General features: G+C 35.7%; 1 protein-coding gene across 1 annotated transcript in view; it reads right to left on the minus strand.

Moving 5' to 3' along the window:
- Positions 1 to 355: 355 nt before the first annotated feature.
- RALYL (RALY RNA binding protein like) overlaps positions 356 to 25,393 on the minus strand; it is a 194,267-nt gene continuing 169,229 nt past the window's right edge. Inside the window, exon 8 of the mRNA XM_021716133.1 lies at positions 356 to 2,400. Within this exon, the coding sequence (XP_021571808.1) occupies positions 2,383 to 2,400 (18 nt within the window). The 3' untranslated portion in view covers positions 356 to 2,382. The remainder of the gene's footprint in view (positions 2,401 to 25,393) is intronic.

The following is a 25,393-nucleotide window of genomic DNA, read 5'->3' on the forward strand; positions in this document are numbered from 1 at the left end:
TAAGACTGACATTATTTGGAATTGGAAGAAGCCCACACTGCTCTCCTCAGCCTTTAAAAGCTTCCTTTTAAATTGTTAAATTAAACCTTCAGGGATTATAATCCCAAATCGCCTTGTTGATTTGGTATACGTTTTATTCCATCTTTGTCATAAAAAAAAAAACTCAAATCAGGAGTAAGTAATAAATAAAGGGAAAGACCCACAGTTTCACATTTCAAGGCCTATGTGGAGAAAATTAAGTCCAATAACAAAGAATTCTTTTTATACACTTTAATGATTCATCTTATTTTGAGAATAGTTAATGACCATTGGGGAAAGTATGATACTCTCAATAATTTATAGAAATGCTAGATTATAAATGCCACACTATTTATTGAATACTATGGGAATAGACAAATGACAAGTTGGGAAAAATATTCACATATGTAATTTCCTAATACACAGTAGCTCTAACACTTCCTCTCTGGGGTATCAGTTTATTCCCAGAAAATTAATCTGTTTGGTAGCAAACCAATAAATCACTTTGCTGATTTTATTCCCATATAGAATCATATACAGGTTCATTTCAGTTTCAGAGTAGAATCACCAGTAGTCACATATTCTTCCATTCCTATTATGGCCATTAAAAATTGTTAACAGTGCACCACATTATGGATTTTGCAATCCCTTAAAAAGGAAATACAGTCTTGATCCAGATTCATGGTCCTATTGTACAATTTTCTAAAACTTTAAATAGGAAAATGTAGTATATTAATTTTCTTTAATAACAGTTATAATTATGTATTTTCAGAATTTTAGTTTTGATACACTTTGTTGGATGAAATAGTATGGTACCATTTTTATTAGTTTATATTCAAAAGACAGAGAAAAAGATAAATTACCTTAAAGAAATTAAATAGAAAGTTATGGGAAAACATACCAAGGTGATTTTAGAGTCTCCCCGGTTTCTTTGAAAAAAAGAAGTCTTAATTTCACTAAGTGTTCTTGGCAATGTTTACATGTTGTCTCTCTGTTCTTTAATGTGGAACTTGCAGTCATTTAACTATAGACTTTTAGTCTGGCAGAAAACAAATACCTCCTGATGAAATAGCTTTGCTTTCTATCCTGAAATATTTTCTTAAAATTCTGCATTTGGAGGAAAACTATATCTTGTCAAAATGTAAACAGGAATGTGATATCTGTCAAGGACTGAAGATCATCTGATCTTCTTTTATATGGCAGATAAATATGTTCCAGAATACAGGTCACTCCAGAAAGAGGGTGGGCATATAGAACATATCAAATATACTTTAGTAAAATTATGCAACTTTACTAAAGTTATAAAGTTTACAAAATTATTATGCTGATTTTGTGGCAGTACAGTGACTGAAAAATTTCAAAGTTAATGCTAGAACTCAGTGTACCGCAAAGGAAAGATACACACCAACTTTGTTTTAAAAGAAACAATATTTATTAAGAAAGTATATGCTGAATTCTCCTATAGTCTGTGAAGATGGTTTCTTCCATTTCCACAGCACAAGACAACAGCTAAGAGCATCTGGAAAACACTTGCAATGCTTGGGAATGGAGACTTCCTAGGAATAGGAGATGAGATGAAGTGATGTATGCACTAATTTAAACTTTTGGATGCAAAGGCAAGAAAATCTTTTCCTTGGCAATCTAGTTCTTACCTGTATGAGCACTAAAATCTGTCCATGGAATCTCACACCAAGACTGAAGTATTAGGTAATCACTGGATCATTTAAGTTCAGTAGAGCGGAGCATGCTCAACTTAATCACAAGTCAAACCAACAGGCCTTTAGCTATTATATCACATCTGAAATATTTGCATTCTTTATTAATAAAATGGTGCTTACAGAGGGCAGAAATATAACCTTTTCAAGTATTTTATCCCTACTATCTGAAGTACTTTAAACTATAAATTAAAAATAAATTATAAAAACTAGCATAAGATGCATCTTTTCTTACATGACATTGTTGGAAATAAGTTTTTAACGTAGAATTTGCAGTATCACCTGACTTTATATATGATCAACAGTGAAACATGCTAATCATAAAAATAGCTTTTACAAATATACATTTGTATATAGTGTCTCCCTTACCATTCATAAATGTCTTTCACATTTTAAGACTTAAAAAAAACATAATTAGCAAAGGGGAAAACACATTTACAATTTAAACCATAAAAACCTGACAATTATACAGCTTAGAACATAGAAGAAATGGAATTTCTAAAACTGAGCAATACTGTCCATTTTCTTTTTTTGAGTTTTTATACAAATTGAACCAAAGATGCTGCTATCCAGTAAGAAACCTCCTTTCACATTTCGGGGGTTGTCACAGTTTCTCTTTTCTGTGTTGCGGCATCATACGTACTTCAGATCACTTTATCTGTAGAAACTGAGAAAAGAAAAAATGTTTTAAAATACAAACATTCGTGTTTCATTGTTGGTAGTATGCATATACTATATGTAAGCTAGACTGTAAGGTTAGATAAAGAGAAAGATAATGGAAGAATTGGATATTTAGGACAATACTATTTATAGTACGTTCTTAGATTCTTTGTTCTAGGCAATCCTAAAATTATTTGCTTTCATAGCATGCTATAATTTTTTTTTTATTTAGCTATTTTACTGTCTGAGATCAGAAATTATTTTTCAGCCTGAGTGCTTGTCTAAGACAGAGGGGAACCACTTAAAGTTCTAGAATAGGGAAAAATATTTGAATATCTCATGAAACTTTCTGCTTACTACAAAGAGTGACCATAGGATACTTCTCCCTCTAAGAAGCTTTGAACAGTGCAATCCAAAGTCTTATGTATCCAGAATAGGAGAAAAAGCCAATACAGTTCTCTAATCTGAGTCACACAAACTTGGCTACAAAAGAAGAAAGTCACAAACAGTGGAAGACTTCATGGTGTAACCATGAGTCTGAAATGTCATATGAGCCTAAATTCAATTGGATGAAGAATTGAGTTGGGAAATTAAGTATGGTTATGAAGATAAAATAATGTAAGAGTCCATCAGTGGAGAATTCTATCACATCCTTGGTCTTTACATTTATATAGAAAAACGTAATTACAATTATTGCTATACCATCAATTTCAAAAGTGTTTGGATATAGATGGAAAATCTCTGTATTAAGAGTCAAAGACATGCAAATCAAGGTGTCAGTGTAGATGGGACATGTTGATCTTCTCTGAGTAGCCACAGAATTAGATAACTTGACCTTTTATTAAAATTTTGAAGCCCATAATATAAAGATTATGGGAAAAAAAAAAAAAACTGAGCATGGCAGATGGGTTGCTCTGGATGTCTGCAGTCCCAGAGTTCATACCTTGCCAAGATTACTATTTGAAAGGTAATCAGTGAACCAGGATGATGATTTATCTTCCTTTATGCTCTGTATCTTTCATACTCATAAATACATACATTTAAATAATTTTAGTTAACTGGGATGCTTTCTTCCTTAGTGAATACATACTTTTTAATTCTAGGAGGATTAGAATTAAATATAAAATGTTAGCAAGAATAAAAACTATAGTACAAATATTTTTGTGTTAAGAAAAAAATCTGTGAACATTTGGTGCCTTAAGTTCTTGTGTTATTTAAGAGAATTTAGCTACTAAAGTAACAGTCTTGTGATTTTATTTTAGAATATACAATTTAAGAATCCATTAAGACATAGAATTTCAGTTTTATGACTTAAAATCTTAATATGTTTGTGAGTGATATTAGAAAGCCTAATAAAATTTTAGATTATTGTAGTGATACATTTAATGTATTAGATTTAATGAAATTTTTCATTCTCAGACTCTATTTGTTAAACCAAAGTACTTAAAAACAGAATATCAAATACATTATTATTAAGTTTACAAATGCCATTTAAAATATTTGAATGTATTTAATTAATTCGTGACAATAATCATTCAAAGGATTTTCAGAAGGATTTTGCAAAATATACTATATTTAGTAATATAATCCTATTAGTAAATAATTAACATTCTTATTTTAAAACCTTAATAAATCCAATCATTTTGTGGTCTGTAAGCATGATAGCTGGGTTTTCATGCTCATTAATGAGATGTGCCTTCCTCAAACCTTGTTACATCAGCACATTCCTACCTGATGTGAAAAAAATAAGAGAAACTTTAATAAATCAGTCAACAAAAAATAAACAAAATAGAATCCCGGTAGTCTTTTCTTATATCTCTAGGAAAGAAACTCTCATGAGTAAGGCACAGGTACATTTTGTGACTATACGAGTGGGGACACAGAAACTACAGAATTTATTTATAAAATTCTTACATTTATTCTTACATGTTTAAACTTCAGTCACTTCAAAGTACTCTCTGTTTGATGCAATACACCGATTGAGACACTTTTCCCACTGCTCAAACATTTTCTGAACTTGTCAGTTTGGATGCCTTTTAGTGGTTCTGCCATTTTTTGTTTCACCTCTTCCACATGTGCAAAAAGCTTCCCTTTGAGGACTTCTTTAATACAGGGAAACACACAGTTGCTGGGGAGAGATCAGGTGAATAGGGAGGGTGGGGCATAGGGGTCATGCCATTTTTGGTCAAAAATGGCATGACCCCTATGAACATTCAGTGCAATGTGGAGAGGTATGTTTTCATGGTGGAAGAACCAGTCACTTGTTTGCCACACGAAAAAATTCACTGAAGTCATATGCAACCTCTCACAACAATGCTAACTGGTACACTGATGCCAGTGTGTTCCTAGAACACTTGGTTGGTGGGGGAAGCCTGTACTACAAGGGGCCTGCCCTCCAAAAATATAATTCTGTTTCTTTGAGTTCCCCCTCATATTTTGATATATCCTGTCTCTGTCCCTCACTCCCTCTTTCTTTTTCTCCTCCTTCTCTTCTTCCTTACCAAGTCTCGTCTCTATACTGATCAAACACATACATATTTTAAAGAATAAAAACATTATTCAAATGTATTTCCCATACATTTTCAAGTTGTGCTTATGTACATGGGAATAGTCAGTTAGCCTTTAAAGCACAAAGATTTCTTATACAAAATAAGCATGCTACTTTTTATGTGGTGGAAAGGAAGTTTTGTACATAACCTGTATGTATATATCAAAAATTATCAGTTATCAATATGAAAATGAATAACTTAAATACAATTAAATCAACCTATAGACTGATACTGATATTTGAGAATAAGGCATGGCAAATTTTGAGTTTTGATTAATAGCACTTGTGTGCCAGAAAAAATAAGACTATTTATAGGATTGCAATTGCCTCTATGCCTTCATTGATTACTTTCTTATTACTGATGGAAAACGCTGAAAATGCTACAACTCCTGTAAAGTTTACTAATCATAGTGTTTTTCCAGGTTAAATAAGTCATGGCAGATGACATTAATTTAGAATTTTCTTTCACTATCCTGCGCGTTTCAAAGAGGTAATGGTCGTTTAGCAAATATCCACTTTATTAAGAAGAAAAGACAGCCTGTAGATTTTTTTGTGCATAATCCATTACCCCCTCCATCCCCTGTAGAACTGTTTCTTACCTCTTCCTTTCCTTCTTAATTGTAAATGATTACATAAAAATAATTATCCAGGGAAGAAGAAAGGTATGTTTGAAAATAATTTATTGAAGTTTTACTTCTTGCTATAAAGCTTCAAAGCATTTGCCTGTCACTGTTGTAAAACAAGTTTGATTAACTTTGCATTGTGAGGTGTTATTAACCATATGGATGGATACAAGTCATGAATAGAATTCTCTGTATCTAAAAACAAAGGCAAAACATATTCTCATAGTTTTCCATAGAATGTTTGAGAAAAGGCTTGCTGTTGGCTTGTAAAGGCCTGGGAGAAAGAGGGCAAACTACAACATTCTTGCTGCCTTTTTCTTAAGACAGTTGTTTAAGAAGCTGATTGGATTAGTATAATGTAAAACTAATTGTGTTCTCCTCTTGAATAGTGGGTAATTTATCTATTGGCTGTATGGGAGCTTGGATGCTTTTAAAACAAATCCTCTTGATGATGAATGCTTTCTCAACTCTCAATTTCTCCCACTTCTGCAAAGCAACAAAGAGAGCTTCTCAGATGGCATTGGATTGTACTGAACCAAGCAATTTACATCTTTTTGACAACGATGAAAAGGATAGTATTAATCTACAGAGAAAGTACATTTAATTTTAAACCTTATGCATTTTATGTTTGAAATAAAATAGGTACAACAATATGTAGAATAAATACACCTTATTTACAGCTCTACCAAAAGAATCATACTTTTAAATAAGTCTTATGACTTCTTCAGTAGCAGAAGTGCTTGTTATTTTTTAAATAATTATTAATAATTTATAATAATCTAATAATTTATTAGATTTAGAACTAATAAGAAATTAGAGGAACCTAGGTAATCTATATTTTTAGTTAGTATATACAAATGCAAAGAGATGAAAGAAACTATTTGGGTAAGTAAGACCACACAACATTTGACAGAAAAGCAGCCTTTGGAACAGGAATTACCTATATCTATTGCCACCATTTATCATGTTTCTTGAGAAATTGTTCAGCCATTCACTTTTTATAGACAATGTGAATATATTTGACTTTCAAAAATCCTTCATTATAAATAAGATATAATTCCATTCAAATTTTTAAATAACATAAACAAATTGCTAGCATCTACTCTTCATTATAAGTTAAATTTTCCCTTCTATTAATAAACTTTTAGGGACAAAGTTACATGATACTTTTAGGCTAAAAGTATCACATCGCAAAGACTGTAATGGAATGAAAACCAAAATTGGTGGTAACTTATTGGACAAGTTACAAATGAAGGCAACTCCTCCGTCATATAGTTCCTGGAGGCTGAATAGTTTCTCTTTCTTAGTTGATGTCCATTTAAGATGTACAAAGGTGAGTCAGGAACCACAGGAAAGAACAAATGTGTAGTAACCTATGAGGATCTTGGAAAGCTACTCTCAGGTTACCTTCTGAGATTTTAACTTTAAAATCAAAGCTTAAATGATCAGGGAAGAGACTCTGTAATTTTATTTAAGAGATGAAGGTTTCTAGCCCTTTGAGAAATGACTAGAACATAACTGAAGTTTTAAAATCAGCCAAAAAAAGAATGTGTTCATTTTGAAAGATACCTGTTTGGCACTGAAAGTACAGAAAAACAAGAGGGTTTTAGAGGGCAACTTCGTTGTGCTTACCCAAGAACTGTGCCAGGACTAATCTTTGGATACCTTTGTAATCAAGCCCTAGAAGTGAGCCTGGCCTGTGATGGCAGGTAGGCTCCTATTGCGGACACATCAGCAATCTCAGGACACTCAATCGCACAGCCAACTCTGTTCTAAACTGATGCTTCCCAAAGAAAGCTTCTTATTACAATTCCTAGCAATTAGCCTACTGGAAAAGAATGTTTGGGTTAGAGGATACAAGGCTGGCTTCCTTTTTAGTTCTAAGATTTATAAATCCCAAACTATCATTCTGTTCAATAATTCTAAGTCCCACTATAAGTTGGTAAACAGATCTTGTGAATTTGTATGCTATCCTATTCTAGGCTGCTTTCTTTGCATTTGTCTGAGGTAGATAAGTAAGTTCTGTGATCCTGTGGTTTCAGACTCTGTACTGTGAAAGGTGGTAATAAAACCCTGCAGACTTGCCTACTTGTTGGCTGATCTCTCCCGGCTTTACCAATATTTGCCACATGCATTTCAAGATCTTCAATGCAGGCAACATTTACAAAACTACATGTCAAGGCATATAGGACTTCATCGAGTTTAAGCAATAAGAGATCTAAAATTATGGAACTCGAGACTCCTGACGATGGCGACAGCATAGGTGGATCCGTGAGACTCTCCAAACATGAGTTCCCAAAAAGACTCTTACTTTTCTTCCTGCAACCCCCTGCCCACCGCCAGCCACACTGGTACGAGGTGCGGGGACCTTTGGTCCCACGCAGGGCCAGATATTGCAGCCCAGCGGTGGCTGCTCCACTATATGTAACTCTGGCTGGCTGGGGAATCCCGAATCCTGGATCCCAGCTCCCTCCCTGGTTACATTGTCATGACCAGCACCCAGGACCAAGTTGCCAGTAACCCAGGGAGGCTCTGGGCGCCCGCCCCTCAGACATACCATTCCCATTTCTGGCTGAAGTACCCTGTGAGGGACCCAGAGCCACCACCTGCCCTCTGGAGCTTTGGAGATCTGGAGCCCCGGACCCACCCTGGCTGAGGCACTCAGCATGCAACCGCAAGCTTGTGTAAGGGAGCTTGTGTAAGGTGCTGATTGGAGGCTTCCAGCTCCAGAGGAGGGAACCCCTGACCCTATCCTCCACCCCAGCCTGCTGGAGGCACCCCGGATCCAGTGCCCAGCTGTGCAGCTGGTCCCACCTAGAGACCCACATGAGCATTCCTAAAAGTGAAAGTAACAACTACCACCTCCACCATTTTAAAGGCAGATTTGCATCACCCCGCCCACCTATCAGAGCCTCCACCTCAGTTCCCATGGTGACGTCATTGAACAGGAGACAAAGCCCCTCCCCTACACTGAACAGAGACAAGTCACAGATCTCCCAGGCAGCAGGCTAGCTGCTAGCTGCCTGCAACAAAACAGAGGGGAGAGGCTTGAGATTAGAGCTCAAGGGACTTTAGCCACTAAGAGACGGGAGAAAAATGTTCACAAATGAAGGAAAACCAAAAGAAGAATATGGGTCTCTCCCAGACTCCTGGGTGGGCAGACACTGAGAAAACTGACTTCAGAATGCAAACAATGAAGAGCCCCAGAATGACTGGTTGCAAACTACAAACCTAGATATCAAGACATTAATGGAGAGATTAAAAAGAATTGAGGAGACTCAAGAAGAAACTAGAAAGGAGCTGATATCTGAGATAACAGTAATAAAGAATACTGTGAATGAAATAAATAACAAACTGATAAGCATGGAAAGCAGAATTACCCAAGCAGAAGAAAGAATCTCAGAGGTTGAGGACCAAAATATAGAACTAACCCAAACTCTCAAAAACACAGAAAGCAAGCTCAAAAAGACAGAAAAAACCTTCAAGAGATGAGCAATTACTTCAAGAGACGGAACCTAAGAGTAATTGGTCTTCCTGAGGCAGAAAGAGAGACAGAGACCACACTGGACCAAACCTTCCATGAGATCATTCAAGAAAACTTCCCTTATCTAATCAATAATGCAAAAACTCAAACACAAGAGATTCAGAGAACCCCTGCAAGACAACAAATGAGAAAACCAACTCCTAGACACGTAACAATTTACCTGAACAAAGTAGCCATAAAAGAAAAAATCCTAAAGGCAGCAAGAGAAAAGGGCCAGATCACCTACCAGGGAAAACCAATTAGAATAGCAACAGATTTATCTACAGAAACCCTGCAGCCTAGGAGAGCTTGGAGCCCTATCTTCAAAGTCCTAAAAGATAAACAATTTCAACCAAGAATAACCTACTGAGCCAAGCTAAGCTTCATTAGTGAGGGAGAATAGAAATTGTTCCCAGATATCCAATCCCTAAGAACCTACGCTGCCACAGGACCATCTCTACAAGAAACACTTAAGAAAGTATTGAACACAGAAGAAAAGGAAAAAAGAACAACAACGTTCTTCACAAGAGTACAGGCAAAAGAATAAAAACACATAAAATCCAACTCTATAACCAAAAGAAAGACAACACACAAACAGGAAGAATAATAACCCGTTAAGAACATTAAGATAAGGATCAACTCTCACATTTCAATAATTAGTTTGAATGTGAACGGACTAAATGCACCACTGAAAAGACATAGAATGGCATAATGGATAAAATATCACCAGGCAACAATATACTGCCTTCAAGAGACCCATCTCACTAGAAAGGACATGCACAGACTCAAAGTAAGAGGATGGGAAACAAATTTTCAGGCGAATGGAACACAAAAGAAAGGAGGAGTTGCAACCCTAATTTCAGACAAAATACCCTAAGCTATCAAAAATTTAAAAAGATACAGAGGGCCACTACATAATGATAAAAGGTTCACTCCATCAACAAGAAATATCTATCCTAAACATATATGCACCTAACATAGGTGCACCAACTTTTATAAAGCAACTCCTAGGAAAACTAAAGAAGGATATTGACTCTAACACCATCATAACTGGGGACTTTAATACTCCACTCACAACCCTAGACAGATCATTGGGACAAAAAATCAGCAATGAGATCTGGAACCTCAATGTGACTCTGGACCAAATGGACTTAATTGATACCTACAGAACACTTCGTCCAAAGGTCAGAAAATACACATTCTACTCATCACCGCATGGAACGTATTCTAAGATTGACCACATAATTGGCCATAAATCAAGCACAAGCAAATTTAAAAGAACCGAAATTCTACCATGCACCTTATCGGACCACAGTGGAATAAAAATAAACATTAACACCAACAAGGTCCCCCCAAAACCCACAAAGACATGGTCACTAAACAGCATGATGCTAAACAACTCCTGGGTCAATGATGAAATCAAAACAGAGATCAAAAGATACCTGGAAGCAAATGAAACTGAAGAAACATCTTACCAAAATCTCTGGGACGCCTTAAAAGCTGTAGTAAGAGGGGAATTTATATCCGTACAAACACACATGAAGAAAATGGAAGGAGCACAAATTAACAGCCTAACAAGCCACCTAAGGAAGCTGGAAAAGCAAGACCACAAAAACTCTAATTTCAACAGAAGAATCCAGATCACCAAAATAAAAGCCCAAATCCAGGACACAGAAGACAAAAAGATAATACAAAAAAATCAATGAAACAAAAAGCTAGTTCTTTGAAAGGATAAACAAGATCAATGGTCCCCTAGCTAGACTGACCAAGAAAAAGAAAGAAAAAACCCAAATAAGCACAATCAGAAACACAAAAGATGAAGTCACATCTGACCCTGAAGAAATACAAAAGATCATCAGAGACTACTATGTACACTTGCATGGAAACAAACTTGAAAACCTCAAGGAAATGGAGGACTTTCTGTCATCACACAACCTACCTAGGTTGAAACAAGAAGAAATTGAGACCCTAAATAGACCAATAACAGTCAAGGAAATTGACTATGTAATAAGAAAACTACCTACAAAAAAAAAAAAAGCCCTGGACCAGATGACTTTCCAGCAGAATTCTACAAGACATTTAAGGAGGAACTGATTCCAAGCCTACTGAAGCTATTTCAGGCGATTGAGAAAGATGGAACCCTCCTCAAATCATTTTATGAAGCTAACATCACATTGATACCCAAGCCAGGTAGACATCCAACAACAAAAGAGAACTACAGGCCAATATCTTTGATGAACATAGACACTAAAATTCTCAACAAGATCCTAGCAAACCAGATTCAACAACACATCTCAAAAATCATCTATTATGACCAAGTAGGCTTCATCCCTGGGATGCAAGTCTGGTTCAATATTCGTAAAACAATAAGTGTAATTAAATACATCAACAGATGTCAAAACAAAAATCACATGATTATATCATTAGATGCAGAAAAAGCTTTTGATAAAATCCAGCACGACTTCTTGATAAAAACCCTCAAACATCTGGGCATACAGGGAACATACGTCAAAGTAGTAAAAACCATCTACGAGAAACCCACAGCCAGCATACTCCAAAACGGACAAAAATTGGAACCATTTCCCCTGAAAACTGGAACAAGACAAGGATGCCCACTCTCACCCCTCCTATTCAACATAGTATTGGAAGTCCTGGCTAGAGCAATCAGAGAAGAGGAGGCAGTCAGGGGTATCCAAATAGGAAAAGAGGAGGTCAAATTAACTCTCTTTGCAGATGACATGATCATGTACCTTGAAAACCCAAGAGAATCTGTCAAAAACCTCCTTACACTGATAAAGGCCTTTGGCAAAGTCTCAGGATATAAAATAAATGTGCAAATGACAATCGCATTTCTTTACACCAATAATAAACAAACAGAACCCCAAATAAGAAGCACAATTCCATTCACAATAGCCACAAAAAAAATGAAATACCTTGGCATCTTCCTAACCAGAGATGTGAAAGACCTTTATAATGAAAACTACAAAACTCTGCTCAAAGAAATCAAAGATGACACAAACAAGTGGAAAAATATCCCATGCTCGTGGATTGGAAGAATCAACATTGTGAAGATGTCCATCTTACTGAAGGCAATCTACAGATTCAATGCAATACCTATCAAATTACCAGCAACATTCTTCTCAGACCTAGAAAAAACAACACAGGAATTCATAGGGAAATACAAACGACCAAGAATAGCCAGAACAATCCTTAGCAAAAAAAAACAAAGCAGGTGGTATCACATTGTCAGACTTCAAACTTTACTATAAAGTTACAATCATCAAAACAGCTTGGTATTGGTATAGGAACAGGCATATAGATCAATGGAATAGAATTGAGATCCCAGAAGTAAAACCTCAATTTCTCAACCAACTCATCTTCGACAAAGCCTCCATCACCTATCACTGGCGAAAGGAGAACTTATTCAGTAAATGGTGCTGGGAAAACTGGTTGACCACACACAGAAGATTGAAACAGTACCCCTATCTATCCCCATACACAAAAATTAACTCCAAATGGATAAGAGACCTAAATGTAAAACCTCAAACCATAAGAACCTTAGAAAATGAAGGACATACCCTCATGGAAATTGGAACTGGCATCCAATTCCTGAACAAAACTCAAAACCCACAGGCTATAAGGGATAAGATAGACAAGTGGGACCTCATTAAACTGACAAGCTTCTGCAAAACCAAAGAAACAATCAAGAGAGCAAGGAGACAGCCTACAGACTGGGAAAAAGTATTTGTCAATTCCAGGTCTGACAAAGGCTTAACATCTTGGATCTACAAGGAACTCAGACATGCTGAAAAGAAAAAAACAACCCCAGTATAAAATGGGCAAAAGATATGAACAGACACTTCACAAAGGAAGACATCCGAGCAGCCAAGAGACACTTGAAGAAATGCTCAACCTCACTATTCATCAGGGAGATGCAAATCAAAACCACACTGAGATACCACCTAACTCCGGTCAGAATGGCAATTATCAATAACTCAGAAAATAATAGTTGTTGGAGAGGATGTGGTGAAAAGGGAACACTCCTACACTGTTGGTGGGAGTGTAAATTAGTACAACCTCTGTGGAAAGCAGTGTGGCGATTCCTAAAAGCTCTAAACATCAACCTCCCATATGACCCCGCAATCCCTTTATTGGGAATATACCCTGAAGAACTCAAATCACTCTATAAAAAAGATACCTGCACACAAATTGTTTATCACAGCATTGTTCACAATAGCAATAACCTGGAACCAACCATGCTGTCCATCAAAAGAGGACTGTATAAAAAATGTGGTACATATACATGATGGAATACTATGCAGCCATAAAAAAGAAACAAAATCATGAATTTCGCAGCAACCTGGATGGAGCTAGAGTCTATAATACTGAGTGACCTCTCACAGAAACAAAGATCTGAGTATCACATGTTCTCAGTCATATGGTGGACCTTGATCATCCAACGCACTACCATAAGAAAATGACTGACAGTGGTGGGAAACTATGGGGGAGGGGGGATGGGACTAATGGTAGTAAACATCTGTCTGGGGATGGGGAGACATCTGTTATCAACAAGGGGGCCTCAATTAAGCATATTTTATACCTAACCCTTAACTGTATCCCACAATATCAAAAAAAAAAATTGATAAAAAAAAGAAAAAGAAATACATAAAATAAAATTATGGAACTCTCTCATTGGGCATAGTGGCCTGTAATCCTAGTGCCTTGGAAGGACAGGAGGGAGGATTGCTAGAGCCCAGGAATTTGAGATCAGCCTGGGCAACATAGTGAGACATTTGTTTCTCTCTCTCTCTCTGTGTGTGTATGTCTGTGTATGTGTGTGTGTGTGTGTGTGTGTGTGTGTGTGTGTGTGTGTGTGTGTATGTATGTGTGTGTGTGCTGGGTGTGGTGGTGCATGCCTGTAATCCCAGCTACTATGGAAGCTGAAGCAGGAGGATCATTTGAAAGCAGGAAGCAGAGGCTGCAGTGACCTATGAACTAACCACTGCACTCCAGTGACAGAGGTAGATCGCACTCTGAGAATCACTTCATGTTTTGCCACAGTGAGGCATTCCTCTGTGGACCGCTTGTGTTCCTTCTCATCTTGCTGAGTGTGCTAATGTCATAGCACCATGCCTGTTCTTTCCCCAAGGCAACTTCTCAGGAAGTGAGGTCACATCTCAGGAGCACACCACATAGTTCTGAAATACATGCTGTCTCCCTCTGGACAAAGAACAGGCTTGCTTACTGCTCACTAGAGAATTGGATTCCCTAAATCCAAGGCCCCTGTCCTGTGGTGCACTGCACTGTGCATGTAGACTCCACCTGGCCCTCCATCTCAAACTCGGGTCTTGGGGCTCAGGGAACCAGTGCAATGGTCATTCCTGATTCTCTTCCTGCTTTTGTCTCAGGATCTCCTGTCTTCTCTCCCTGGGACTATAACTGGTTAACTTCTTAGCATGGACAGCGTTTTTTGTGGACACTACTTGCTTGTAGAAAAACAAAGTTCTTCTGTTTTAGTGTTCCTAAATACTGTCACGATTCTTTAAATTGAGTTGACTCTTCACATTATCTTTCTTGGAAAGTCATGACTCCACTGGCAAACAGTCTTCTGGACATGCTCACTGCTTTCTTTTACTGTCTCCGTTCCACTTTCTTTTTTCCCTTCTTCCTCCTACTTGTTCAGTTTTATAACCCAGAAACCATTGTTCTGCTCAATAATTCCCATGTCTTTGTCCTATTTTCCATTGGCCACACAACACTCATGAAATAAGTATGACCAAGAAACAACAGGGCTTTAAACCATAGTGGATCACAAATATATAAATCAGTGGGTTTTGTTATTCTATGGAAACAAATTGAAAGATTAAAAGAGTCAATCATTTTCTACAGTATTATAGAACTTATGTTACTCCTTATGGTATGATAAGATGTTTTGTTTTCTCTTCTAAAACTGAAGCTAAACATAAAACAATATTATAAAACAATCATAAAGGTAAAATAAAAAATAAAAAATCCCACGAACATCAAATAATTTAACTTTATTTACCAAGTCCAAATAAACTATCTTCCTACAAATACTATAAAATGACTGCCAAACTTCTGCAACACTCATGTTTTAGTTTAGTTTATGAGATTTATTTATAGATATAATATAGTTTTTAATATTGAACTGAAAATAGTGTTCTACCTTAAATTTTGATTAGAACTGCTATATCCTGTATGGATCTTTGGTTTGGGACATGGATTATCATATTTGATTAAAAAAATTCTTTTTCAGATTTAATGACATCATTTCCTTTGTTGAATTACTTTATCTTTAAAGAACACATTAGTGCAGTAATTTTAACATTGAGACAACACAGATTATTTCTGTGTCTAGAGTACATTTCCCTTATTGAATTTACAAATATTTTTAAAATAAGAGGCAAATAATGGCTTTCTGTTAGACTCATTAGAGGAATAATTTTGTAGTGTGTTGAGATGCAAAGATGTCAGGAACCACATATCTGTCTTCTCCACTGTAATTCCAGAAACATTGGAGAAACAGAGCAGTAGAGTAATAGAGCAGGTGCTGTAGGTTTGTAGAGCAGTCTTGTCTAACCTCCCAACAAAGAAACAGTGCCTTTCATAGTAATCACGGCTGATGAGTATGCAGCTTTGGCTTGAGTATCGCAGGGGATACAGAACTCTTTACCTCACAAGGCAGTTTGCTCCATTTGTGGACAACTGGAGTTAGAAAAAAAATTGTTATATTGAGTCTAAATCAGCTAAATGACTGAACTGTATATTAAACCACAATGTAGTGAGTATGTTGATGAACCAGAAGACAGCCAGGCAAAATTTGAGAGTTATGGAAGCATCAGGGGCTTTTCAGTTGTAGGCTGTAAATCTTCTGAGATGGCAAGAGAGAGCAAGGTGAGGACTAACTTTGGGGGGAGTGGATTGATTTTAAAAAATTAAAACAGGAATCGGAGAAGTAAGATTTCTATTCACTTATTTTGGGGACTCTATTTATTCCCAGGAATAAAGCAGGATCCAGTTATTAAAATACGCCTAGGACAACTGTAATAAGTTTACAGCAAAAGAAGATATTTTGAAGCCTGATGGGGTATAAATTACTTAGCTAAGGCTCTCTTAATTCATTCCAAATAGAGACCACACAGCCTATTGTTGGAATTTAGAACTGGGTTATTAGAATCTGGAACTGGGTTAACCTACTGGGCAGGGTCACAGTTATCATAATAACACTCGTATAGTGTGTGGAAGTTTATAAAATACTTTGTATGCATATTTCTCAGGTTGTTGGGCAAGAATCATCCTCATATTACTCACTAATTTCTGTATCAGAGAGCAATTGTGTTGCCTACATCAAACCCAGGCTAGAGTTTTCCCTAAGATGCTGTTCTGTCCAATTGTGGGAAGAAGCAAAGTAGGGAGACAGACTGGGCATATCACTAATTTTAGTACAGGTGATCTTAATTGGGAGGTGAAAATACACCGATGCCCTGATGGTGAGTGGGACAAAAGGGATGGAATTACTGGGACCATATTAGGATTTGCACATAACTTTCCACCTGCCTTTCCCTGATTTGTAACATACTTGCTAAAATCTTCTTTTAAGTTCCATTTTGGATTAATTCAAAACCATTTTAATTAAAAATTTGCTTTAGGCCTTTGTCTAAAACAGATCTTTTACTTTATAAAACTACATTTGATTAAGAGAAAAGGACAATTAGCTTTAGAGTAAGATTATCTAATGTGGGTTGCATAATGTTATTTAAAATTCTATGTCTAATGAATTAAGAATTTAATTCATTTAATACTGAAAAAATGTAATCACATTGCTAAATTATGTGATTTACCTCAAATTGGATGTTCTGTTACACATATATTAACATTTCTCTTATTTTTTTCCAAACTGTACCCTGATGCTTTTTAAAGATGATGATGATTGTGTTTTAAGATCACTGACAATCATATTTAACTAATTGAATTGACAGATTATAGTGATTTTATTTGGCACATAATTTATGTTTGATCATGCATTGATTACTGATTTTTCATACTAATTATATAGTGTCTACCAACCATTAGTTACTCTCAATGCTGGAAATGATATGATAATTTTAGAATAGTACGCTAATTGCTTAAGTTAATTCCAGTGTGAAAAGTCAAATGCTGATTAATGCTAAGATTATTGTGAACTATGATATTTCACACATTTGTCTGCCTTCTACAGTTCCTTGTAATTAAATTTAGTACCACGAATACTAAATATTTAAAAAATCATTTCATATCTATCAGAAAAATGTGATTTAGAATTTTTAGGGAAATAATGTTAAAAGCCCTTTGAAATTGTACAGTTAATTTATGGTTATGCTCAATAGCTAGGGGAAAGGTTATCTTGGCTATTTAACAATTCTCACTAAGTTAAATTAAATTTGCTGCATATACCATCCAAAAATTAGAATAAAATAAAATAAAATAACTTCAATTTTTTAAACTGTATAAGATTAATCTAGTAATTAAATAGTAAGGTGAAAAATATTTATGCTATTATCCTATTAATAAATCCTTGTTTCTTATCAGTATATTTGAAAAACATAGTTAATTTAAAAAAATCTTAAGTCTTAAAGCTCTGGAATATTACCGAAATATTTTTAACACTCAGACTGTGTTGGATATAACACAATACTGGATGATTCAGAAGATATTTCAGACTTTGTAATATCTTCAAAATATGATTAGAAAATAATTTCTGGAATTATAATAGATGTAGAAGATATTTGAAATTAAGCTTTATCTGTTTTATGTATGACTGATCATATAATATCCTCTGCAGGTTACTTTTTGAAACAAATTTTAGATACCAGTTCACTTACTTATATTTTCCTTTTTTCATATGTGAGAATATAGAATTTAGAGCTATTATCAGCTATATGATTATCCTGGTATGAATTAAGTTAAATAAAGCATTTTAATCCAACAAATTATTGAAATAATTTAATAAAAGCTGAGTTCTCTCTGAGATTTCTGTGAACATATCTGTCCCCAAATCAGAAAACAAACTTTATTGAAGGGCTTTTCTGTTTATAATCATACTCCTCTAATAAGTCACACTTTATGAACCTGAACGAAATGCTGTAACATCACCTATTCATCAGGATTTGACTTTGATAATCCACAAGACTCGTGATCACTAGACTGTGCTTTGCTAAAAGAGGAAGGACACTGTGTTTGCTAGGCTTTCTGTTGTATCCCGTACACCTTGCATTATTTGCTTAGCTAACAATGTATGGTGTTACTTGGCACATATTCAATATATCCTACATCTGCATTGTACATCTGAAACTATGAAGTATTTTTACACATTTCACAAATAACTATCCTAATGGAGAGACGTTTGAGGCACAAGGAAAGTCACTTGGCTAGGGTTTACCAAAGGTAATAAAATAAAACCTAGTCCAGAATCATATTATTCTGCCCTTTGCTGAACCACATTAAATAAATACTTGATTTGAAACAAACATAACAGATTATAGATGTCCTATGTATGAAGGCTGGCAATACCTGCTCTTTCAACAAAAATTCCTCTAAAAACTTGGGTCCTTGGTGGGAGCTACTTTTAAATTGACCTTTTTTGTTTGGGCCTTTGGTATTGTATTTTGATTGGTAGAGTTTTGGCAGATGAGTGTTATGAAGCTGACTGGACAAGCACCTATAGGACTGTTTTGGAAGTCTCTCTATTCTTTTGCTAAGAATGTGCGCAAGTGAAAGAGCACAAGGAAGCAGCTTCTGGGTCATGGAGAATTTCAATAGTTATTTGTATATGTGCATATAGCTTTAATAAACTTTAAATAAACCTTATCAAACTTTTTTTAGGGGGTAATTAACAATGCTTTTTTGGAACTGAATTTCTGTACCATTTTTTGGGTAATATATAAAGGGGGGACCCCCAAATCCCCAGAATTTATTTATAAACAATTGTGTATTTAGGGAAGGCATGTAACATCACTAAGGGTAGCTGATCTTACACCAGGGAAAGTGAGGACGATTGGAGGCCTAAACTTCACATGCCCGTAGATTACTTGTGTACCTAATCCTGACTTGTACTCCACATCTTTATAATAAAATAAAGTTTTAAAAAACGTATTTATTCTCACATGTTTAAATTTCAGTCATCTTAAAAGTATTCTTTTTTTGATGTAATTCATTCATCAAGACGCTTTTTCCATTGCTCTAAACAGTTCTTGAACTTGTGAATTTTGATGCCTTTTAGTGCTTCTGCCATTTTTTGGTTTCACCTTTTCCACTTCAGCAAGATGTTTCCTTTTGAGGACTTTTTTCATCCGAAAAAACAAAAAACATCGCTTGGGGCAGGATCTGGTGAATAGGTAGGGAGGGGCACTGGGGGTCATGTAGTTTTTTTTGGTCAAAAACTGCTGAACACTCAGCTTGGTGTGGCCAGATGTGCTCGTAAATAACCCATCGTGACATGAGCAAACACATTGAAGGGATCTAAAGAAAAAAAAATTCACTGAAGTCGAACACAGATTTTCACAACAATGCTAGCTGGCACACTGATGCCAGTGAGTCCTAGAATACTTACCTAGTGAGGGAAGCCTGTACTACAAGGAGACCACCCTCCAAAAAATAACTTCTTTTTGTTTGGTTCTTTTTTCGAGTGACCGCCTTGTAAACTGGTAAATGTAAGTACAGTATATTTCCCTGCATTCTGTGAGCCATTCTAGCAAATTATTGGACAGAAAGAGGGGGTTCATTGGAACCTCAATTGTTAGCTAGTAGGTCAGAAGCACCTGTAGTAACCCAGGACCTGGATTAATGTCTGGAATAGGGGGAGGGGCAGTCTTGTGGGACTGAGTCCTTAACTTATGGGTTCTGAAGCTATCTCCAGGTAGATATTTTGAACTGAATTATAGGACACCCAGCTGGTGTCTACCGGAGAACAGCTTGGTGTGTGGGGAAAACCTCCCATACATTTGCTCTGTATTGTGAGAGTATAGTAGAAGAAAATAGTGTATTTTTCATCAGATTTTATTATAGCTGTATTAATATCTGGTACCTATAGAGTAATAATAATAGCTAATAGTTACTGAACATTTTAATTGTCTTTGATTGAACATGTTTTGATTATGAAAGAAATAACCAATTTTATAACTTTATATACCATAAATAATCATGACTCACATAAGAAAAACAAAATTAATTATATGCCTGAACTTCTCAAAAGGGTGCTTCAGTCTATGGATAGTTGCTAGTTGAACTTTCTGGGGCGGTGGTGGTGGGTGAGAAATGAAGTCTGAGGCTTTCTATTCTGCCACGTTGCTGACATCATTCCTTCAGGCTAAACTTTTTCAACTGATTTTATTTTCAGATAAAATATGGGTGCAGAGATGGCTCTAAGAAAAATGCCCTATTTGTTGCTTAGCATCAGTATACATGGAGGTCAAACATGCCCATGAAGATCAGAAAATGAAATGTATCTTAAATTTGAAAACCACTAAAAAAATTCTGGGTAAAGTTTAAGAATAATTGGGCCTTGTCTCACAGTTATTACTCTTCATATAAGTATCATAAAATTTCAAGTTATATAAATTCACATTAATATAATTTTTCCTTCACCAAAGGTTAAGAACAATTTTTAAAAACAGATAATGTGGAGGAATATGAGGCCTGATTAGGGCAGCATCAATTCGGTAAATTGGGCAAATTGAGGAAGGAAATCTCAGGATGAGATTTTATAAATGTTACACAGAAACTTACTGATAATAGCAAGAGCTGTAAAAGCTGGTTAGTCAGCTGTAAAACATTTGCTGTTAGTTCTGCAGTAAACAAAAAGTAGTTGACCATTTTGCTGTTAGTTCTGCAGCAAACAAAAAGCAGTCAACTATAGCTACTGATTAACCCTATCTTAAAGAGACAAAACCCCTGCAATCAATCAGTAGCTTTACAAACCTCTGGCCCAGCATGTAGTCAATTTGTAAACTTCTCCACGTCCTGCAGGCAATTCCCCAAGCCCACAGGGAAACTTGATACGGTTTTATAAGTACTTCTATTTAGTCTTTGCCTCTTGGTAGACAACAAACAGCCTGTCTGCTGTTTTGCCTGTCACACTCTTTGCGATGCTTTCTCCCTTAAATAAATCTACCTTTCTTAATTCATAATTGTCTTGGTAAATTCATAGTACCAACCTGAGACTCCAGCTATACCCAGCCCACCAGGACATGGTAGATAATACTAAATATATTTTATAGGAAAAAAGATGGATTTTCTTTGGCACACATAGACTTTTTAGTGAAATGAAGTGCAAAGTACTGAGTTGAGAAGCCTACACATGATTTTAAAAAGAACATTTTAAAATTATTTTTAGACAATCATTAATTTTTGTGTAGAATTCATGCTTACTTCTTATAATTTTTTTTTTTTTTTTGAGTTGGAGTCTCACTTGGTTGCCCAGACTGGAGTGCAGTGGCCGCTCCCGGCCACCACAGCCTCGCCTGCTGGGCTCTGGCGATCCTTCCGCCTCAGCCTTCCAAGTAGCTGGAGTTACAGGCATGCGCTACCATGCCCAGCTGATTTTTTGATTTATTGTAAAGATGAGGTCTCGCTGCCCAGGCGGGTCTCGAACCCACGGGCTCAGGCAATTCACTTACCTCACCCTCCCAAAAGCGCGGGATTACAGACTGAGCCACTGATCCCGGCTCTCTTATAATTTTTTAAACCTCACAACCTTTTTTTGTTGTTGTTGTTGAGTCAGAATCTCAGTTACCCAGGCTGTAGTGCAGTGGCATACTCATGGCCACCGCAGCCTTGACCTGCGGGGTCAGGTGATCCTTCCACTTTAGTCTTCCAAGTAGCTGGAACTATAGGCGAGCACCACCACGTCGGGCTAATTTTTTGATTTATTGTAGAAATGCAGTCTTAACAAGTTGCCCAGGCTGCTCTCGAATCCCTGGACACAGGCAATCTTCTCACCTCTGCCTCTCAAAGTGCTAGGATTATAGGCGTTAGCACTGCTCCAGGCTACTTCGCAACCTTTTAAAACTCTTAACATTTCAAATTAATTGTAACAGATTTTTTATCTTGAGATATGAAAACTGTCTCACTTACATATAATACAAAGCACCCATCATTGTAGTGAATTATGGTATGTTTGTATGACTGTGTTTTAGGTACCTGTGTTTATATTAGAACATTTCTTTTAATCTATTAACTTCTTATAGCCCAAGAGGTTTACAGAATCCCACTAACAATGTAGAAGAAGGAGATTGTTCTCTGGCAGCCATGTTTTTTCTTTATTTCCAGTTTCTATTTGATTAAAGAATAATCCTTATTTTTCTACTGTTGCAGTACAAATAAAACTATACTATGTTCAGAGTTTACATATGTAACTCCATATACCATCCTGCTTCGTGTTTGATTGCAGTTCCAAGTGTTACCAAAAATTTTTTGTTTTGATCCAAAGCATTGTGCTAGTGTGCTATAGGGTATATAACTTCTGTGTCCTGGGTGCCTCTCTTCTCTGACAGTGTCTTCTTCTGTCCATCCTTTTCTGTACTTCATTCTGTTATTACAATCTAGCTACTTATTTATTCTCTAAACGAAAACATTAGAGTATCTGATTCTCTTGGTTAAAATGAGAGGTTAGTATTTGTTAGTTAATTGTTAAAGAACACCAAACTGAAATTTTCATCTTATTCTTTAAATAGCTTTGTCACTGCTTTTTTTCTAGGCAGTAAAACTTTAGGATTAATTTATTTAGTCAAAAAACTAACATGTACTGAGGGGTTCCTATATGTCAAGCACATTTTAACTATATTAAATGTTTTATTTCATTTAATATTCATACCAACACCATGAGGAAAATGCCATTATTATTATTATAATACTCATTTTAAAGTTAAGAAAACTGAGGTTCAGAAGGTTAAGCCACTTGCACAAGTCACATAAGTCTCCATAAGTGGCTGATACTGACCCAGTTCTTTGTCAGTACAGCCTGTACTTCTTAAACATTGTGGTGCACATACTTTCTCCAATTTCACTTAAAGCAATTTAGATCATGCCGGAGCTATCAATGTCATTTCTGCTGGATTAGTAATATTATAATTACCAGCTAATACTCAGTTACTTATGTGCTATACACAGAAAGTTTATGCAAAATTATTCTTATGTATCTCGATATTTGGAGGGTAATTTTTTCCCAGTCACTTTAGATAGAATCTATGGTATCAGTTAGGAGTGTTGAGACCTTGCATTCTTTGAAAGGCAATAACAGGCCTCTAAAGAGATATTTATTGAACTTCCTCATTCCTGCATTAGGGCACTAACCTGGCAGTTTCTCTACAGACAATCAACTTGCTCTCCAGAGACAAATATATATAAAATATTTATGACTTCATGTGTCATTTTCATTTTATCATAAGCTTTCCTTATTAAAAATGAGGATGCCTGAGAAGACAGTGTTTCCTGTTTTAATGGAAATCATTTGGCACGTCATAGACAGAGTCCAGGCGAGGGTCTCCTAGGTACTAGGAGTGGATAGTGACTCAGAGGGTCGTCTACCTGCTGAGATTCTCAGAACTTTGAGATACGCAGTGTGAAAACAGTATTTCATTTTTATTAAGTCTGAAGTATCAGATTCTGTAAAATTCAGGGCACATTTCTAATGTGATCTAACAAGTCAATCTGAATGCAGAGTTTCTGCCAACTTCAAGCAGAAAATTTGCAAAAAAGCATGACTAGAGGAGGGGTACTTTCAATCAGACTGTCATTCAGAGGCATCTTTTCATTAGACAGGAAGTGCAGATTAGCATGATTGAAAATGATTGAGTTTTGTATTCCCCAGGTTGGTGGACTAACTGCTAGGAATGCCCAAGATATTGTTAGATGGGAAGAGGCATTAAAAATACAGACCGCCATTGAAGGAATATCTGCATTCTCAAGTTGATTACAACAGTATTCGCAATAGTCAAGTTATGAAATCAACCTGTGTCCATCAGCAGATGAATGGATAAAGAAAATGTGGCATATATACACAATGAAATACTATCCAGTTAAAAAGAAGGAGATATTGTAATTTTTAATAACAAGGATGGACATGGAGGTCATTATGTTAAGAGAAATAAGCCAGGCACAGAAAGACAAATACTGCAAGTTTTCGCTCATATGTAGAATCTAAAACAATTGAACTCAGAAGCAGAGAGTGGAATAGTGGTTACCAGCAGGTGGGAGGTGGGAGGAATGTGAAAACGTTTGTGAAAGGGTACAAAACTTCAGTTAGTCAGGTGTAATAAGTTTTTTGAGATCTATTACACACCATGGTGACTATAGTTAATATTAGTATACCGTGTATTTCAAAATTGCTAAGAGAGTAAATTTCAAATGTTCTCATAACAAAAAATTGATAAGGATTTGAAAGGATGTATATGTTAATTTACTTAATTTAATAAATCCACATATTTATACATATAACATCACTTTTTACCCTATAGATATAAACAATTATAATTTGTCAACATATAGTACAGTAAACATTGATGTGTAGTGAGAACACTGCTCTTCTAGTTCTTTGTATTGCATTAATGAAAAAGTTGTTTGTGCATTTCTCTAATACTGTCAATTTTTTTGTCATACAAAAATATAAAGCTAAATTTTAAAAAATTCTGTCTTTTCATTATGTTTACTTTAAATATACCTCCTATATACAAAAAGGGATACTTGGTTTTTCATTTACTGGAATGAACTAAAATTTAGTGGTAACTATACACTTATTTTAACTAAAAAATGAGGTAAGCCAAATTAATTAAAAATAAGTAAAAAATAGTATCAATGGTGCATAGATGGCAAAAATCCTAAGAGTATACAAATTAAATAAAGTTTATGAACCACTAGTGTAGGATATCAGAATTTTACCTAAGGATATCAGAATTTTACAAACCCTGGTGAATCTTGATTCTGCTTTCTATCAGCAATATGATGTTGGGGAAGTTACTTAACTTTTATAAAATCAGTTATTTGTAAAATATCTACTTCCCACAGTTATTTTAGGCAACAACAAAATGACATATATTAAAAACTCAGTATTGTTCCTGGAAGACAGTGAAGCTGGAAAAAGTATTGTGTCCTTTCCTCTTTTCTTTTTGACTTGGAATAAAATTAAAAATCTGTTTCTCCCTTTGTGTGTGTGTGTGTGTGTGTGTGTGTGTGTGTGTGTGAACATATCTCGTTTTCTAAGTTTTCTGACTTTTTAAAGATAAGTCATTTTCTACAATTTTGAGACAAGTAA

Source organism: Carlito syrichta, unplaced genomic scaffold, assembly GCF_000164805.1.
Source record: "Carlito syrichta isolate Samal-C Ts95f unplaced genomic scaffold, Tarsius_syrichta-2.0.1 Scaffold308192, whole genome shotgun sequence".
NCBI lineage: Eukaryota > Metazoa > Chordata > Mammalia > Primates > Tarsiidae > Carlito > Carlito syrichta.